General features: G+C 36.4%; 1 protein-coding gene across 6 annotated transcripts in view; it reads left to right on the top strand.

Moving 5' to 3' along the window:
* Rbm25 (RNA binding motif protein 25) overlaps nucleotides 1-13,645 on the top strand; it is a 50,280-nt gene that overhangs the window by 30,667 nt on the left and 5,968 nt on the right. For all 6 annotated transcript variants that reach the window (XM_048449107.3, XM_048449106.3, XM_048449108.3 and 3 more), the window contains 7 exons: nucleotides 2,153-2,433; nucleotides 4,385-4,607; nucleotides 4,725-4,814; nucleotides 7,152-7,225; nucleotides 7,783-7,933; nucleotides 9,415-9,739; nucleotides 10,130-10,404. In XM_048449107.3, the coding sequence (XP_048305064.3) occupies nucleotides 2,153-2,433; nucleotides 4,385-4,607; nucleotides 4,725-4,814; nucleotides 7,152-7,225; nucleotides 7,783-7,933; nucleotides 9,415-9,739; nucleotides 10,130-10,404 (1,419 nt within the window). The remainder of the gene's footprint in view (nucleotides 1-2,152; nucleotides 2,434-4,384; nucleotides 4,608-4,724; nucleotides 4,815-7,151; nucleotides 7,226-7,782; nucleotides 7,934-9,414; nucleotides 9,740-10,129; nucleotides 10,405-13,645) is intronic.

Below are 13,645 nucleotides of genomic sequence, written 5' to 3'. Positions count from 1 at the left end.
TAAGCTTAAAAATGGTATACAGTTGTGTGTGTGGTTTACCCCTTCTATTTTTATTTATTTATTTTAAACCTTCTCATGTTATTGGTAAATTATGAGGAAATCAACTTTGTAAAAAATTTTAATTGAGAAAATATTACTTCAGCATTTTAAGGGTCTGTCAGGCATTTCGCTGCCTTAATACTGTTTTACTGAGGGGAATGTTCCTAAAGATCAAAAAAGAAAAAATCAAACTGGTTCTCTTTGGGTGGTGTCGTTAAGGGGATATTTGAATTCTTAGTAAAAAAAATGAGCTCAGTGAACCTTTGCATGTTTTGGTATGAGTTTATTAAATAACCGCAGACTGTCAGGGTATCAGCGTGGCAGGGGGCGTCCATTTACAGCACGGATGAGTCTGAAGAGAGAATAAGGTAAGATTTTTGATTTTTTTCTTTTTCTTTTTAACCTCTTTCCTTTTCTCTTCATTACTTAATTTTTAAGGAATCATTTCATTTCTTTCTTCACTATTTCTTAACATACATGTATATATGCTTGTATGCATACACATATTGAATATATAAATAACTTTTTAGAATGCATTTGTTATGGACTTTATTTGCTCACTTTTGTTTACATAGAACAATTAGGACTTTAAAATGAGTTTTGATAGATTGATTTTTACATCACAGATAAGGTAGCATAGTAGTAAACAACAGGAGTGAAAAAATTGAGGACTTTTACAAAAGAAATTAAAAATCTGTAAGTATATATTATCTCAGAAATAAGTTTCTTAAATGTATGATACTGAGGTAAGTTTTATGTAGTCTAGATTCATTTTAAAATACAATTTTGATTTCCATTAGGAATGTTCAGAAATTAGATTTTACTCCTGTAGTACTTTTCAGTTTCTGACCTCTTTCTCTCCATGTCTCCTATCTTCCCTTTCTAATTTCAATGTATTCAGTATTGGCTCTGCCTGTATGCTTAGTTCAGCAGCTGAATATATTGATGCCTCATACACTAGCTTTTCTCTCATAATCCTCTATCAGTTCTTTTGTCCGTGAGCAAGAGAAAAAGTACCTGACAGGTAAGACTGCTTTTTAAAGTTTTAAATCCTTTACATGACTGAGAAAGAAAAATGCAGATTTTATTGTTGCAGTTTCAGTTTCATTTCTGTGAAATTAAACGTAGAACTTCAGGAATAAATGTGTTTTGTTTTCATTTTGTTTACTTGTTGGGGTTTTTGTTGTGTTTTTTTTCCCCTTCTTAGTTTGTATAGAAATCTTGTGGTACACTGGTAATCTTTTAGGGATACACACTTGGTCTGACTGTTATTTGGTTTATTTGTGAACCATGTACTTGCTCTTCCTCCCAGAAACATAGCTTGTAGGCAAGGTTAATCCAGTGTTGGCGGTCCATGTCCTAGCACAACATCTGTAAGTTAACATAAGATCCTTGCAAGGGTGGATTTATCATTGTAAATATATTTTTTATTGTCTTACAGGCATAATGGTGGGCATAACTGTACTGCTTTTAACTTTTAAATTAAAATGTTGCAATTATGTACACATTGCTTGAAGTGAGTGGTTTTCAAAGTTTCTGTATTTGGTGGACCATCCATTTTGTAATGGTGGGAATACATATTTCCATGGTAAAGACAAAATTTTTGACTGAATTCAGCTTCTGCTTCTTGTGGAGGGTGGGCAGCCTAGAGTGCAGAAGATTGCTGTATAGTGAGTTGAATGTTTTCCACCTCTTCTTAAAAACCCTCATCAAGTAATCTTCAAGTAGTGAGCCATCTAGGATTCTAAATACTATCACTGTTCCCACTGACTTAGAGATATTCATAATGGGCAGAATTAAGCTTTAGCCAATTGTATTTCTAGGAATTACTAGAGATCACCACATTCTTCATGGTTATTTTAGATATTGTGTAGTTAGTGGTCAGCCACTCAAGTTTCCCCAACCCAAGATTGGAGATTTTTGGTTTGTGTAGAGTATATGATTTTGCACAAAATCTAGCATTCTGATTGTTTTAATTTGTCAAATAAAGCCACAAGTATTTAAAGCCTTGGTGGTTTGATGCTTTTCTTACCAGTATTGGGCATTGCGCCGGGGAAATTATAAATACTGGAGCCACAAAACTAACTCTAAAAGTACTTTTATTGGTTTCTAGAAACTGGAAGAAGAGAAAGGCAAAAAAGAAAAAGAAAGACAGGAAATTGAGAAAGAACGGAGAGAAAGAGAGAGGGAACGTGAAAGGGAACGAGAAAGGCGAGAACGGGAACGAGAAAGGGAAAGAGAACGTGAACGAGAAAAAGAAAAAGAACGGGAGCGGGAACGAGAACGGGATAGGGACCGTGACCGCACAAAAGAAAGAGACCGAGATCGAGAGAGAGATCGGGACCGTGATCGAGAAAGGAGCTCAGATCGAAATAAGGATCGGAGTCGATCAAGGTAAGAGGACTATATATGTAATTGATTGTTTTTGATAATGTAAATGAATTACAAGATTGCCATTGATACCATTTTCATTTAAGTTTTTCATAGCCTGCCTATCTTGTATACACAATAATATTATTGACGGGTGAAAGTAACCTTATTTTTTCTTTATTTTGAAGGGTTGGGAGAAAGTTCTCTCAAGGTAGCTTTTTTTGCATCAGGTAGCCTGGAATTTCCTATGTAACCTAGGGTGATTGTGAATTCATCTTTTTGCTAAGCTTTTTGTGTTCTGGAGGGCTTATGGCATATCCATCATGCTAGATAGGATGTTTGGGCACAGGCAAGCACTCTACTGCTGGGCTCCATTCCCAGCAACAGCAACAGCAACAATTTTCTTTTCTGTAGTTACTCTTTCTCTCTCAGGCCAGTTTTTAAAAACCTGTTACTGATGGTTACCTCAGTGTTAAGAAAGACATAGTTCCATTATATCTTTGAGTTGGTAGACTGTTTTTCTATTAGCATTCAGAAGTCAATTCTACCAGTACTGTTTTTAGATGTAGATGTGTAAATTTCCATTTCCATGTGTCCGTTTATCCATCTGGTTTAGTAATTTCACCATCTTTTAAGGTGGTCTTTTAAAACTTTTGGTAATTTATGATATTTAGAGCGAGATAAGAGAAGAGCAGGGATTTAGAAGATAGGAAAACTCAATTTTTTAATCATTTTCGAAATACATGTTACTTGTGGCAATGTAGCTTAAAGCCTGCTTTGATAGCATGACCAAAAGTAAAATTGGAGAGTTTATTTAGGATTTCTGTTGCTGTGAAAAGACACCACGACCACAGCATTTCTTATAAAAGAGAACATTTCATTGGGACTGGCTTACTGTTTCAGAGGTTTAGTCCGTTATCATTATGGTTGGATATAGTGGTGTGCAGGCAGAGAAGATATGCTGGAGAAGGAACTGAGATTTCTATCTCTGGTCCCTGGGTCTACAGGAAGTGAATTCTATCCCTCATGGTGGCTGGGGTGGGAGGGGTTGTAGCTTGAACATAGAAAAGCCCACCCCCACAGTGACACTTCCTATATAACAAGGTCACACCTCCTAATAATGCCACTCCCTATGGGCCATTATGCATCTAGATCCATAGTACATTTTATATTTTCTCTTTTTTCCTTGTTGTTATAGCCCTTAATGAGAATTTGGCATTCTCTGAAATTAAACAATTTCTTTTTAAAAATTATCCTTCAAAACCATACCTGGTGGTGCACATTTTTCATTCCAGCACTTTTGTAGGCCAGCCTGGTAGCAAGTTCTAGACCAGTTAAGACAATACTCAAATATATATATATATATATATATATATATATATATATATATACATACACACACACATACACATTCAAGGGCTGCTGTGATGGCCAGGGGTTAAGAGCACTGTCTTCTCACCCAGCAATCCTGAAATCGAGTGCCAGCTTCTGGCCTGCAGGGATACATGGAGGCAGAACACTATACATAATAAATACATCTTTAAAAAGATATACACAAATAAAAATGTCCATTAGTAACAAAATTGTCTCAAATATACACACAGGTATTTATCTCTGGGTATTGTGATGTATTTTGCAGTGTAACTTTTTTTAAGGTTTAGTTTTAATTGTGTATGTGTGTTTTCTGACGTGTGAATAACTATTAGGACTGACTTGAATGCAATTTAGAATTAATAGTTAGAATCTGCGTTTTTGTTTAATTCCAACATTGGGATTAAAATGCTGGACCTTGTTCATTTTAGACAGTTACTTTACCTGAATTTGTACCTTTCAGTATAGAGATATTTACAGTTCTCTGAAAATATTAAAATCTGACTTGATTATATATTGATTTGTAATGTATATTACAGCTTCCCTTGGTCCCTAAAGAAAAAGAATAGAGCGATAAAAAATATTTAATGTTTTATTTCCAAAGAGAAAAAAGCAGAGATCGTGAAAGGGAACGGGAGAGGGAACGAGAGAGAGAGCGAGAACGGGAACGAGAAAGAGAGCGAGAACGAGAGAGAGAAAGAGAAAGAGAACGGGAGCGTGAAAGAGAGAAAGACAAGAAGAGAGACCGGGAAGAAGATGAAGAAGATGCATATGAACGAAGAAAACTTGAACGCAAATTGCGAGAGAAAGAGGCTGCTTATCAAGAGGTAACCCGAGGAAAGGCCTTTCCTTGTGAAGTGTGTTCTACTCACATAGGCTGGTGGTCATGTTTTACAGAGTCCTGTGTGAAATTTTAAAGTTTTGAAACTTTTTTTCCATATTAGCGCCTTAAGAATTGGGAAATCAGAGAACGAAAGAAAACCAGGGAATATGAAAAAGAGGCGGAAAGAGAAGAAGAAAGAAGAAGAGAAATGGTGAGGTTTTAGGTGTAAAAAGGTGTTTTGTCAAGTTAAAAACATTCAAATTTAACACAGAAAATGTTATATATGACAGCTTCTCAGTTAATAATTTTTTGCTTCTGCTTTTTAGTATGGTATCACTGTGTAGCTTTAAATGCCCTGGAATTAATGATGTAGATCAGGTTGGCCTTGACTTGACTCATAGAGATCACCTGGATTTCTCATTTCAAACAGCTTTGAGATAGACTCAGTACACATCTCCTCCTACATTTCAAAAATTTTGCTGCCCATTAATGATATTTAGCATGATATCAATCTGCTCCAGTGGGTTATAGAAACTTAGAATTAATTTGATGTCGTTTAGTTAAGATTTTAAAAACTTGCTGAGCTGACAAGATGCCTCATCTTGGAGAATTGGCTGCAATTACCACCCTAAAGTTTAGTCTGCAAAAAACCTTTTGGTTGAGAGAGAAAACTGACACCCACAATTTTTTTTTAAAAAAGATTTATTTATTTATTATGTATGCAGTATTCTCAGTATCTGGTCTGCATGTATGCCTGCAGGCCAGAAAAGGGCACCAGATCTCATTACAGATGGTTGTGAGCCACCATGCAGTTGCTGGGAATTGAACTCAGGACCTCTGGAAGAGCTGACGGTGCTCTTAACCACTGAGCCATCTCTCCAGCCCCAACACCCACAATTTGTACCTTGACCTCCATATATGTGTTGTGGCATCCACAGGCACATACACAAAAACTTAGTGCCATAATTTTTTTCTTTTAAACAGTTCTGCATAATTGTTGAATTAGTTAGTGCGGGTGTGTGGTTTGTTTGGAGGGAACAGGCTTATCTTGTTTTTTTTTTAATGATTTGTTTATTATTTCACTGGTGTTTATTCTGCATGTATGTATTCTGAGGTTATCATATCCTCTAGAACTGGAATTGTGAGCTGCCATGTGAGTGTTGACAACTGAAGAGCAGCCAGTGGGTGCTCTTCAATCAATGATAAGCCATCTCTGTAGTTCCTCTTGGCAATCTTTTAAGCAGAAGTACATTTAGCATTTATCAAGTAGTTTTCTTGCTACTGTATTCTCTTTATATGGTCATAAATTTAGTTTTGTTGCATTTACATTGATAATTGTTAAGCATGAACAATTTGTTTGTTGAGAGTAGTGATAAAAGTTGCTTCAATAATATGTTCTCTGTGTTGTGTTATGCAGGGTGTGGTGGCACACACCTTTAATTCCAGTACTTGAGAGGCAGAGGCAGGTAGATCTCTGTAAGAGGCCAGCCTGGTCTACAAAGCTAGTTCAGGATAGCCAGGGCTACACATAGAAACCCTGTCTATGATAAAAAAGGAAAAAAAAAAGATGAGAGATGGGATTAGTTGGAGAAACAGACAATGTTGTGCTTGCTGTGAACAAATCTGAAACCTTAAGATAAATATTTTCTTTACAAAAATTTTTTTCTGAATTTAAAAAAATTGTTGTTAACTTAAGCATTTTCTCATGTTTAAGTAACAGATAAATTCAGTACAAGTGAACGTTTCCCTGAGTAGTACATTTCATTTGCGTTTCTGTGTACTTTGTCGCCTGTTCTATATAGCTGTACCATGAATATTTGAAGATACATAAATTACTGTTATTCTTGTCAACAGACCTCTCCTTATCATATTCCTGCCTAATGCATTGGACTGGACCATAAAAGAGTGTTCATAATTTTGAAATAAGTGTAAAGAAAATATGAGTGTTTGAGATATGAAAGAGTTTTGCTCCCAGTATTTTGGAAGTACTACAGAAGGCTCATTGTGCCTCAGGGAGTAGTTACTGAGGAATTGACAGATGGTTCCTATGGATGTCTGTTACAGGACTTTTACATCATGATTGCTGAAATGTATTAAATTGTTAAGTTAGAAACTATTATCTGCTTTACATATAGATGTGAATTCTATTTTTAGAATGTGGACATCATTTAAATCAAAATCTTGAATTTTACTTAAATCACTTGTAGTTGTATCTGTCATATGGAATAATAAGATACTTTTGCCTATCAATAACATTTAATAATATATTGTATTGCTTTTTAATGTCTTCAGGTTTCATTGGGAGAGTATTTGAAAATTATATTTAAGGGATATTTGTTTACCGTATTGTATGGGTGGAATTTTTCGCATCTCAGATATGTCCTAAAGCTGAGTTGTTTAAAATTTTAATTTGATACCCATTTCTATGTGAATAAATGAGAAGTATTAAAATTTTAATATAGATGTGGAAAAAAAATTTTCCTAAATGAAGGAAGGATTCTAACTCCTAACCCGAGTTTTCCATACTTTGTCCTTTATTTCTACAAAGGCTAAAGAGGCTAAACGACTAAAAGAATTTTTAGAAGACTATGATGATGATAGAGATGATCCAAAGTACTATAGGTAAGCAAGTGTAAACTGATGGGCTGTTTGTGAATACGAGACTAGCAGGTGTGTTTAGGTTTAGAACCAATAATCCCATGTGTCTTTAGAGGGAAGCCTATCATAGGTACAACAAAGCTGTCTTCCAGCCTGGTGGTGGCCGCACACACCTTTATTCCCAGCACTCCAGAAACAGTTTTTTCAAGGCCAGTCTGGTCTACAGAATGAATTCCAGGACAGGTTCCAGAGCTACAGAACTACCCCTGTCTCGTTTAACAAAACAAAACAAAAACAAAAACTTGTCTTCCCCTTGAACATTACCTGTTGGCTTTTAGGCACATTAGAATGATTTTTTTAGAAGAAAGTGACAACTCGGTGCTTACTTGTTGGTTAGGGTTAGGGCTATGTTACACATTAATGTAGAGAGTATACTGTCTTGGGAGTTCTTTGTAGAACACTTGAGTCTTCTTAGCATTCAGTTATGTGGTTTCTAATATTGGGAAAAGGCACTGTTGGAAACATTCTGTGTTTAGGCGGTGATCTGATTATTAAATAAATAAATTCTTTTAACTTTTTAGGGGGAGTGCTCTTCAGAAACGGTTGCGTGATAGGGAAAAAGAAATGGAAGCTGATGAACGAGATAGGAAGAGAGAGAAGGAGGAGCTTGAGGAAATCAGGCAGCGCTTACTTGCAGAAGGACATCCGGATCCAGATGCAGAGCTCCAGAGGGTGAGATTACAACACTTGAAATTGTTTGGTTTTAAATCACTAGAAACTTTAAAGTCGGCTATGTTATATTTTTGTTTGTAGATAAATATGATAAATTGTAGATACATTGTGGTCTTGGAACTTAATGGTGCCTTTATTTAGTAAGTTAGTAGGTACTTCTGTTCCTGTTAGTGCAGAAGTCATCAAGCTGAGTTGAATTTACACCTTTCTGTGTATGTGTATGTTGGGGGACACTTCAGGGGTGATGTACATGTGAGAGCCAGAAGTCAGTCTTGGGTATTATTCCAGAGAAGTGATCTTTCTTGGTTTATTTGAGACAAAGTCTCTCATTGTTATGCTAGCAGGCTGTCTCCACCTTGCCAGTATTGTCATTGCATATGTACTTGGTGTTGCTGGTACTAGAATCAAACTCATATCCTCATGCTTTCACAGCAGTCAGTAATCCAATGGAGATATTTCCTGGGCCCTTGAATTCACAAATCTTTGTAAAATGTCAACACATCAATTAAGTTTCCCATTACTGGTGAATATTTGTTAATAAATTTGGATAGAAAGTGGTCCATACAATTTTTTTGTTTTGTAATAAAACTATAGTTTGAAGTATTTTCTTACTAGAAGAGGTTTTCAATTCATAAAGTATCATTTTAAAAAAAGGTTTAGTTATTTTTATTTTATGTTAGTTGGTTTGCTTAGATGTAAATATGTCACATTCCTATCTAGTACACTCTCAAAAGTTAGAGTCTCTGAAATTAGAGTGATGGTCGGGAGCCACCATGTGGGATCTGAGAACTGAGCCTGGGTCCTCTTAAGGGACAGCGGATGCTTTTCATCACTGAGCTGTCTCTCCATCCCAGTAGTCTATTTTTAAGCAGAGCAGACTGTTAAAAGATGTACCATGCTCTACTTTTGCATCCAAGAACTATTAGTTTTGAAAACACTTTTAGTTCTTCTATTAAGTAACAGTAGAATGTTTCTGTATTTTTACATGTTACATACCTTAACAAAAACATGTCCTTCCATGTTCCCTTTTTGTTTACTGAGTTGAATACCCTGCGACTTGAGTTACAGACAATTGTAGCCAGACAAGCAATGCTTTTAACCTCTGAGTTCTCTCTCTCTCCCTAGTACTCAGTTCTTGCTTAATATTAAGGTTTATCCCACTGGTCAAGTAAAAAAAAATTTTTTTTGTTTTTTTAAAGATTTATTTATTGTGTATATAATGTTTCTCCTGCATGTACACCTCCATGCTAGAAGAAGGCACCAGATCTCATTACAGATGGTTCTGAGCCACTATGTGGTTGCTGGGAATTGAACTCAGAACCTCTGGAAGAGTAGCCAGTGCTCTTAACCTCTGAGCACCCCCCTATCATTTCAAGTAAATCTTTTATCAACTGTTTTATGTAAAATGTGTAAAGCAAATGGAAGAGTTATAGTAGTAGTCCTTTTTAAGGTTAATCAGGTAGTGGTTTTTTTGGCTGCAGATGGAACAAGAGGCTGAGAGGCGTAGACAGCCTCAAATAAAGCAAGAACCAGAATCAGAGGAGGAAGAAGAAGAAAAGCAAGAAAAAGAAGAAAAACGAGAGGAGCCTATGGAAGAGGAAGAAGAACCAGAGCAAAAGCCTTGTCTTAAACCCACTCTGAGACCCATCAGCTCTGCTCCATCTGTGTCCTCTGCCAGTGGCAATGCAACACCCAACACTCCTGGGGATGAGTCTCCTTGTGGTATTATAATTCCTCATGAAAACTCACCAGATCAACAGCAGCCTGAGGAGCATAGGCCAAAAATAGGACTAAGTCTTAAACTGGGTATGTTTGATTTGCCTTCCTTTTTTGTCCTTTCCTCCAATGTCCCAAAAACCTTCACTGTAAGGTCAGAGACAATCCGTATAAATATATGGCTCCTTGGTAGATAGATAGCAAAGTATTCAACAATGCCTTTCTAGCTCACGATTGTTTTCGTAGTTCTACTAGTGCTCCTATATCTCCAGCTGCCTCAAGCTCTGAGAAGAAGTGAAAAGTTAAATTTTCTAGCACTTGTGAGTAGAGAGTTTTTTTGTTGTTGTTGTTGTTTTTAACAGTTGGGATCTTTCTCTGAGAACTGTGGAAGTATATTTGCATTTTATGAGGGATGGTGGGTTGTCAAATTTAGCATTTGAAAATGTTGTTTTCTTACTAAGCTAGTGTTTTTAACTATAGGTGCTTCTAATAGTCCTGGCCAGCCTAATTCTGTGAAGAGAAAGAAACTGCCTGTAGATAGTGTCTTTAACAAATTCGAGGACGAAGACAGTGATGATGTGCCCCGAAAAAGGAAACTTGTCCCCTTGGATTATGGTGAAGATGATAAAAATGCCACCAAAGGCACTGTAAACACTGAAGAAAAGCGCAAGCACATTAAGAGTCTCATTGAGAAAATTCCCACAGCCAAACCTGAGCTCTTTGCTTATCCTCTGGATTGGTCTATTGTGGATTCCGTGAGTAGCACATTATATGTCGCTGTATTTGGGCTAGTTTTCAATGTGACTGATGTATGTACAATCTTACTAACAAATAAGGTGGAATAATCTACTTGGCATGGCGAATCTTGTCACTCAGTAGATAACTTGGCAGAGGTTTTTCTATCTCCTTATAAAATCATTTCATTGTAGCTGGGTGATGGGGAGTGCATGCCTTTGATCCCAGTGTGGTCTATAAAGCTAGTTTCAGGTCAGCCAAGGCTATGCAGAGAAACCTTGTTTCCAAAAACTTTAAAAAAAATTATTATAATAAAATCATCACAAAAAGCATCACACAGCTAGCTACATTAAGATGGCCACTCAGGTCAAGCAGTGGTGACCCATATCTTTAATCCCAACACTCGGGAGACAGAGGCAGGCCTCCAAGTTAAGGCTAGCCTGGTACAGACCAGGTTTCAGGACATATAGGACTGCATAGAGAGACCAAAAAATTTTGTAAATGGAAGTTATTCTGAAACTATTGAGCTTTACTTAGGGTTTTATATTTTCATTGTCAGTTACATTTTTATGTACTTACACATCACAGATAGAATAATAAAAAACACCATGTAGTTGAAATTTAAAAATAAATTAGCTTTATTTCTCCTCTTTTTGACAATTTCTATTATCTTTTTCTCTGCATTCTATCCTTCAATACCTAATTCTGCCCTTTTCTCTGCCATAGCCTTATCCTCCGTTCCTCTCACCACCCTCCTACTCCCACCCGCTGGCCCAAATACTGCCTTCTCTTTAAATGTTAATAGGGTTCACAACACACAGTAAGCTAAGTGACACATAGGGAATTTTTTTTTACTTTCTGAGTTTAGGTGACAACACTTAATGTTTTATGCTTAAGTTCATTTATTTTCCTGCAAAATTAATGATTTTTTCTTTGTTTTCTTTATTGATTTTAATTGAGCTGTATATATTTTTCTCCATCCCCCCATTCTTCATTCTTCCTCCTTCCCCCCCATGCTCCCAATTTACTCAGGAGTTCTTGTATTTTTTTTCTGTCCTAGGTGGATCCAAGTATGTCTCTCTTAGGTAGGGTCTTTGTTGTCTAGGTTCTCTGTGGTTGTGGAATGTAGGCTGGTTATTCTTTATGTCTAAAAGCCACTTTTGAGTGAGTACATATGTCTCTCTTTCTGGATCTGGGTTACCTCACTCAGTATGGTTTTTTTTTGTTTTGTTTTGTTTTGTTTTCTTTTTTAAAATTCCATTTGCCTGCAAATTTCAAGGTGTCATTTTTTTTTAACTGCTGAGTAGTACTCCATTTGTAAATATCACATTTTTCTTATCCATTCTTCAGTTGAGGAGCATCTAGGTTGTTTCCCTGTTCTGGCTATTATGAAATAATGTTGCTATGAACATAGTTGAGAAAATGTCCTAGTGGTGTGACTGAGCATCCTTTAGGTATATGCCCAAAAGTGGTATTGCTGGGTTTTGAGGTTGACAGATTTCTAATTTTCTGAGAAATTGCCATACTGATTTCCAAAGCGGCTGTATAAGTTTGCACTTCCACCAGCAATGGGGGAGTGTTCTTCCTTACTCCACATCCTCTCCAGGATATGTTGTCATCATTGGTTTTGATCTTGGCCATTCTGGCAGTTTTAAGATGGAATCTCAGAGTTGTTTTGGTTTTGATTTGCATTTCTCTGGTGGCTAAGGATGTTGAACATTTTCTTGTTTCTTTCGGCTGTGACTGTTTGAGATTCGTTTGTTGAGAGTTCTCTGTTTCGGTCTGTATTCCCCCGCCCCCCACACCTTTTGTTGGATTATTTGTTCTTTTGATGTCTAGTTTCTTGATCAGTCTTCTGACAGATGTGGGATTGGTAAAGATTTTTTTCCATTTTGTCCTATAAAGGCTGCCATTTTGTCTTGTTGACTGTGTTCTTTACAGAATCTTCTTAGTTATTGTTGCTCTCAGTGTCTGTGCTACTAGCATTATATTTAGGAAGTGTTCTCCTGTGCCTGTTTGTTCAGGCTACTTCTCACTTCTCTATGAGGTTCATATGAGGTTCAGTGTGATTGGTTTTATGTTGAGGTCTTTGATCCATTTGGACTTGAGTTTTGTGCATGGTGATAGATATGAATCAGTTTCATTCTTCTGCATGTTGATAACCAGTTATGCCAGCAACATTTGTTGAAGATGCTTTCTTTTTTCCATTTTGTAATTTTAGCTTCTTTGAAAAATCAGGTGTTCATAGGTATGTAAGTTGATATCCAAGTCTTTGATTCGATTGCATTCTTCCTTCTGTTTGTTTTTATGCCAATTCCAAGCTGTTTTCATTACTTAATAGAGTTTGAAGCCAAGGATGGTGTTGCCTCCAGAAGTTGGTTTTTTTGTTTTTTTGTTTTTTTGTTTTTTTTTTTTGTACAGGATTGTTTTGGCTATCCTGGTTTTTTGTTTTCCCATATGAAGTTGAATATTGTTCTTTTGAGGTCTGTGAAGAATTTTGCTGGGATTTTGATGGTTGGTCCATAGACTCTGTAGATTGCTTTTGGTTAGATTGCCCTTTTTATTGTGTTTATCCTACATGCCCAAGACCATGGGAGAGCTTTCCATTTTCAGATGTCTTCTTGGATTTCTTTCTTCATAGATTTAAAGTTGTTGTCATCCAGGTCTTTCACTTGTTTACTTAGAGTTACCCCTAAGATATTTTGCTATTTTTGTACTTGTGTACTATACAAGTTAAGATTGTTTACACACACAGTAACCTAAGTGACTCATAGGGAATTTTTTTCTTCTGAATTTGAATGAGACCACTTAATGTTTTATACCTAAGATTATCCATTTTCCTGCAAATTAATGATTTTGTTTTTCTTTATACAGTTTTTTTAACGTGTGCCAGACATTCATTATCCATTAATCTACTGATAAATATCTTGGTTGGTTCACTGTAGTAAACAGAGCAGGAAGTTCAGATAGCTCTATGACAGAGTTCTTTGGCTATAACCTAGGCATCGAATACTGGGTCATATACCAATCACATCCATCCATCTATCCATCTATCCATCCATCCATCCATCCATCCATCCATCCATCCATCCATCCATCCATCCATCTATCTATCTATCTATCTATCTATCTATCTATCTATCTATCAGGCAGTGTCTCACTGTGGTTTCAGGTCTTCTAGCCTTTGTCTCTTGTGTCCTGGATTTAACATCTGTGCCCCTACAGTTGACTTATTTTAGTTCTTCAATCTTGCTTTGTTTT

The sequence above is a fragment of the Myodes glareolus genome, chromosome 11 (assembly GCF_982192425.1).
Source record: "Myodes glareolus chromosome 11, mMyoGla1.1, whole genome shotgun sequence".
Lineage (NCBI taxonomy): Eukaryota > Metazoa > Chordata > Mammalia > Rodentia > Cricetidae > Myodes > Myodes glareolus.
The sequence above is the reverse complement of the archived record's forward strand: the minus strand, read 5'-3'. Positions and strand labels throughout refer to the sequence as shown.